The sequence below is a fragment of the Sinocyclocheilus anshuiensis genome, unplaced genomic scaffold, assembly GCF_001515605.1.
Source record: "Sinocyclocheilus anshuiensis isolate Anshui unplaced genomic scaffold, SAMN03320099.WGS_v1.1 scaffold562, whole genome shotgun sequence".
Classification (NCBI taxonomy): domain Eukaryota; kingdom Metazoa; phylum Chordata; class Actinopteri; order Cypriniformes; family Cyprinidae; genus Sinocyclocheilus; species Sinocyclocheilus anshuiensis.
Genome location: NW_015544158.1, coordinates 240,426 through 246,539, shown reverse-complemented (window position 1 = coordinate 246,539; position 6,114 = coordinate 240,426). Strand labels below are relative to the sequence as shown.

General features: G+C 33.6%; 1 protein-coding gene across 2 annotated transcripts in view; it reads right to left on the bottom strand.

The window, feature by feature from the left end:
• The window catches only part of cdc16 (cell division cycle 16 homolog (S. cerevisiae)), an 8,740-nt gene that overhangs the window by 1,477 nt on the left and 1,149 nt on the right, over positions 1-6,114 (bottom strand). For both annotated transcript variants that reach the window (XR_001635000.1, XM_016495385.1), the window contains 12 exons: positions 5,992-6,030; positions 5,603-5,743; positions 5,199-5,358; positions 4,048-4,142; positions 3,610-3,743; positions 3,447-3,526; positions 3,311-3,360; positions 3,158-3,231; positions 2,376-2,501; positions 2,120-2,272; positions 1,966-2,029; positions 1,609-1,670 (listed from right to left, as the gene is read on the bottom strand). Coding sequence is in view for 1 of the 2 variants with exons in the window: in XM_016495385.1 (XP_016350871.1) it covers positions 1,609-1,670; positions 1,966-2,029; positions 2,120-2,272; positions 2,376-2,501; positions 3,158-3,231; positions 3,311-3,360; positions 3,447-3,526; positions 3,610-3,743; positions 4,048-4,142; positions 5,199-5,358; positions 5,603-5,743; positions 5,992-6,030 (1,178 nt within the window). In the remaining variant the exon portion in view is untranslated. The remainder of the gene's footprint in view (positions 1-1,608; positions 1,671-1,965; positions 2,030-2,119; positions 2,273-2,375; positions 2,502-3,157; positions 3,232-3,310; positions 3,361-3,446; positions 3,527-3,609; positions 3,744-4,047; positions 4,143-5,198; positions 5,359-5,602; positions 5,744-5,991; positions 6,031-6,114) is intronic.

Below are 6,114 nucleotides of genomic sequence, written 5' to 3'. Positions count from 1 at the left end.
ATTTCATTAATTTCATTACACCAAATACACAAAATAATGTTCTTTTTAGCAACATCATATGACCCCTTTAACAAAAATTAGCACAACTAAGGCTACAAAATTATCCACAAAACACATTTGAATACAGACTGCATGTGTATTATTTGCAGAAGTTTGTAGGGTTTCATTATATTGATGCGGTCCAAACAATCAAAAACAAAAGAAATAATTAAACAGCCATTTATAACTAAAGTATCATGAGTGGAATGATCTTCAAGTGTGAATTGCAAGCCCTTTGATATCCAGTGGGTGGACATGCATAATTCATGAAACACTAGAGTGACAGAACAAAACAAGCACTCTATTAAAGTGGAGAAAACAAGACACGCAAGAGAGAAAGGATGCCATGTGACCATCATGCTCTTCATTAAAATACCACTCCTGATCATTTTAGAAGCAGACACTTTTTAGTCACAATTCCAGGTTAGTGCGTCATAGATCACTATGGCACAGATCCTGCCTATTTTAAAACCCTTTAACTGTCACCCGTCCCCTCTGTGGGACACCTAAGTTTACTTCACTATATTACAATTAAATCCTAATCTAATCATGACAAACTATATATCGTTGGAAAGGTCTAAGACTCCTAAACAGATATTTTACCAATGTTTTTGTAAAAAAATTATGTAGGAAGAGTAATAGATTAATTTATGATAAGAGTGCACCTCAAAAATCTGCATCGTAACAGTTCTGACCTTTGTCAAAAAAAATCTTCTTTGTTGCCTTTTTCTCTATCACACTTCAGAAATCATCAGAAATTATATATCAATTGAAAACTTTAGATCTCAAAATTCATCCTTTGAAACCCATTTTAAAATCAAACATTGCATTACCATGAAAATGGTACATCAATATCATGTTACAAAATGTTTTCGTTCATGAATTATAAAAATGTAAGTTTGGATCGTGCACTTTCACATCTATGTTCAAAAATGTGAGTGACAGTTAAGGGGTTAACTGGGATAGAATGTGGTACTTTAGCTGCAATATTTGCCAGTAGTGTAGTTTATGTACACTAACATTTAAAAGTTTGGGTTTGGTTAGAATTTTGTGTAATGTCTCTTACAACAATGCTAAATTTATTTGATTAGAAATACAGTAAAAAAAAAAGTTAATGAGAAATATCATTATTATTATTATAAATAATATTTCACATAAAAAAATTATTCCTGTGATGGAGAATCTGAATTTTCAGCAGCCATTTACTCCAGTCTTCAAAGTCACATGATCCTTCAGAGATCATTCTAATATACTGATTTGCTGCTCAAGAAACATTTCCTCTTATCAATGTTGAAATATTTTTGTGGAAACTGGACTCTTTTCAGGACTCTTTGATGAATATAAAGTTTTAAAAGAACAGCATTTACTTGAAACAATCTATTGTAAGATTATAAATGTCTTTACTGTTACTGATCAACTTTTTTACACCACTGATCAACTGAATGCAGCCTTGCTGAATAAAAGTTCTTTCAATCCCAAACATTTGAATGGTATTGTAGGTTATGAAAAACTAAAGTAAATGTACTAAAAACTAAAATGTACTGTAAAATCAGGATTCTTTCAACTTACTTCAATTTTCGACAGACATGGCCCAAATTGTTTAAGAGCGGCTCCCATTTGTCTACTGTCACCTGAAAATAAATAATTTATTAAAAGGATAGAACATTTTACAAGGCTATGATAAAGTTAATTTGCTACAGAGAACAGACACGTTTTTTTTTATTTTGACACAAATGAAAATGAGTCAATATAAGAAACTGTTTGTCTATTAGAAATTTGTGTAAAGAGGTATTTTCATTGTTTCATCAGTTGAACCATGCACCCAGGATTGTAAAAATGCATCATGACGTCTACTCTGACTAAGGTCTGTTCTGAACAAAAACAAGCATATAAACAACTAGATGATAGAAGCCACAGGGTGGTTACCTCATTTCCAATGGCCTTGATCTTATCCATAGCATCTAGAAACAACTTCTCGGCTGTTTTATAACTGCAACAAAGCAAAGCGCTCATCAGCAAAGCTTGTACAAAACCACTAACAACTGAAGAATATAGTGAGAATGCTCTTTTAATCACTTACTCTCCATTTTGGAAGGCAACCACAGCTACCTCATGTATGACAAAGGGGTCCTCAGGCGCAATGGTGAGAGCCTGGCTAAAGAAACGTTCTGCCAGCTTTGGGTTGTTAGTGAGCCCATACTCCAAACCGATGTACAGCATGGGCAAGTGACATCTGTTCAAACAGAAAGTCAGACATCTTTTTTCTGGCCTAAACTAGAGGCAAATATTCTTGTCCTAATGAACTGAACTGTCACAAGCACTGCAGGTCTACAGACCCTTTCATGAGCTGAGCAGCAGTGAAGTACGCAGCCATGGCCTGATCATGTTCACTCTCCACAGCAAACGAGTGACCGTATGCTATCCATGCTGGTCCGTATGTGCGCTCCAGCGTGGTTGCTTTACTGTAGAAGGGGATTTTCATGTTAACCACAAGTTTCTTCAGCTACAAATCTACTGTCATCATTACGAAACCTTTTGTCAGATTTACCACAGAAACTGAGTTCTGCAGGATCGGCACTAAAAAGTGGTTTTCCCCCAGAATATTTGCATTTATATAATAGGGCAAAAGGTTACTTTATTCACTTATTTCTCATTTCTTTCGAAGATATGAGTGATTTCCTTAGTAAGCAACATATGTTAGACAACATTATGTGACAATTTCAGTAAAACATTTGAATGTTATTGGAAGAAGTCTCTTATGCTCATCGGGGCTGCATTTATTTGATCAGAAATACAGTACAAACTGTAATACTAAATATTAATAGTATGTATTAAATATCATTTAAATAATAGTTGTTTTCTATTTTAATATATTTTAAAATGTAATTCTTTCCTTTGCAGGCAAAGCTGAATTTTTAAGCAATTTTATTATCATTTATTTAGCATTTATTTTAAATTTTAATTTTTGTAACAATTTTAAAAAGCCTTTACTGTCAATAATGTTTACCAATAAAGTAATCATTTGATTTAAAAAAAACCCAAAAAAAAACTACAATTTACTGACCCCAAATTTTTGAACGGAATTGTAAGTTTACAATGCAACTAAATACAGTCGTACCTGAGATACCGCCTTGCATGTTCGTTTTTGTGCCCAACCATGAGGTAGTAACAACCAACAGCAAACCACGAAACCTTGAAAAGGTTCACAGAGAAAGAAATGATAAGAAAACAATCACATGAAACTTGTGTTATGAAAGAGAATCTAACTCACCGGATTGCTGGGATACAAATCCACCAGTTTATGAGACAGGTAAAACAACTCTAGAGACAACGGATGATAAATGTTATGATTCCACATTAAAAGTCAACACTTAAATTAAAGCTGAAATCAATATTTAGTCTCATACCATTTGCTTTGCTCAGCTCTACAAGGGTTCCTATATGCACTGGTAAACAGTTAGCATGAAACGGGTCTTTCACCATTACCCTAAATAAAAAAAATTAAAAAAAAAAACTTTCCCTAAATGTCAAGCCAAACATTAGAAATCAACGTCTGTTTTGCAGACTTACATTGACGTAAGAGAGTAGCACATTTTAAAGTCACAGTTGTAATAATGTCGCTCTGCGAGAGAAACGACAACATCCAAGTTGTCCTGCAGACCGTTGACTATTTCTGGGACGACCATCTCACTAGGTTTGTTATACTGGAAAAGAAGAGTTGCTGATTAGCTCTTCAATGAGCACTTCAAAACCATTGACTGAATAAACAGGTACTTCAAATTCTCATAGTAATTTTTGCATGTTCTTTTTTTAAACTGAAGAATAAACAACAAAATCAGGAAAAATAATGAACAGCATCTGATACACATGATGACGTGAATGTTCAATCAATGCTATTTCATACTGTATGTAAATCAAGACAAACCATCTTTGGTACACAAATCTTTCACTTCTCTTGTCCTAATTTAACCTTATGAGGGTTTAGACGACAAAAAAAGTCTCTCTTACCTTCTTTAACTTATTTTCAAAAAGGAAACGCAGCAATTCCACTTCCTCTTCTGTACACTGTTGACTTAAGGGCAGAGAATCCAAGAAATCTTTTTCTACAACAAAACATTTTATGAATTTAAAAGCATTTATACATTTTATCTGAAGTGACTTTCAAGTGAAGACTATTATGACACAAGCAAATGGCTACAGGTCAGATAACAATACACTAAACAAAATTGCTGTTATGAATTTATATTTATAGATTTTTTTGTTTGGTCCACTAACAATGTTTGTTAAGCTGTAAGTAGAGATCGACCGATATATTGATTTACCGATATTTTCCCCGATATTTAAGCATTTTACAATAATTGGATATCGGTTTTGTAATATCGGATTCACCGATAAACGCCGCCACCTTGTGGATGTTTTGAGAATTGCACACAGGATCACCATTGCAGTGCGTCTGAGGGGAAACAAGACAACAACAACACCGGCGTGCACAGGTACTTAATTTACTGTAGTTAGTAAACTTTATTTCAGGCATTTCATAATCTAGAACGACAAAAACATTATTAGTAATTCTGATATAACATGCCAGTTGAGAAATGCAATAAAATACGATGTTTTGTGTTATATTTCAATATTCCAGAGATTATTCTGTGAATTAACATTATCCAGTGAATTATTCTTCACTCTTTAGCCTATTAAACAGCTTATAAACCTATAAAACTGTAGTTTAAAATAAAGTTGATATGACTCCTTTCCTTTATTTATTTTCTTCATTTGAAAACATTAGACCTTCTACATTTAGTTTGCTTATTGTTAATATTAGTGTTGCTGCTGATGCTTTAAATAAAATGTTTTTTCATTGTTGTAATATGAAGATTAAATTTAACATGAAAGACTGCTAATTTTCAACACTTTTTTAAGAAGACTGAAAGAAGAAAAAACCAAAGTGAAGTATGGACTTACTTCATTCAGTCATTTATTTACTTTATAACAGTAAATAAATATCAGTTCTGCATATCGGTTATCGGGCACATAAACATGCAAATAATTGGTATCGGTTATAAAATATCAGTATCGGTCGATCACTAGCTGTAAGCAACTTTATGTACAAAACCAGAGAATTTCAAAAACTGAAAGAAAAAATGAAAAGCTTCTCTCACCCTCTTGGGCGGTCAGCATGTGATGGGATGTCAAAAGGTCGAAGGCTTCAAAGCAGTAGACGTCCAGTTTCAAGGCCTCTTTGTAGCTAGACGTGGCTAGGGGCCTGTTGTCCATGGCATCATAGATCTTCCCCCGCAGGAGACAGATGGAACTATTGATCTGAGTGAAAAGGCCACATGGAGTAAAAGATCCAGACAAACAGTTATGCCATTCAAATACCAAGATTATTTCTGAAGACCAACTGGACTCATTCATTCAGGTACAGTCCAAATATCAAAAACAAAACATAAGCCAAGAAATGACCAAGGAAACATTCCAGAAATCAGGAAAAAAAAAAATCCAATGCAGTTTTCATCCAGAAGGCCAGAATAAATTAATGAATAAATAAAAGAGTTGGGCTTACTGAAGCAGGAGACATTTCCCACTCCTTTACGGTTTCCTTTGAGCCATTATCCTCCTTTACATTCTTCTCCAATAATTTTTTGCTGGCTGCTTCCTCCATGTCCAGTATGTCCAGAGCTTGTTGATATTCTTTGGCAGCATACTGAAGATTACAAAAGGATTTACTGATTATTTCCTAGATTTCCTAATTGTTTTTAGAACAATTGGTCTGTCAGTCTTAAAATTACACAAATGCCCCACCCCTTGTATGTTGTCAGATTTCCCTCAAACAGGGCAAAAATTTATATTGTATATGTATTTTTTATATTATATACAATACCACATTACAATATTTTATTTTATGTCATGCATAAAATAAAACACATTCATGGCATTAAAGTAAATACTCACATGACATCTTGCAGCTAGATACTGACAGGTTCCATATAACTGGGAAACAAAAACCAAAAATGAAGCACCATATACGTCTTCATTAATTCCCTTGAACATGAAGATGATTTTTTTTTTTTTTTT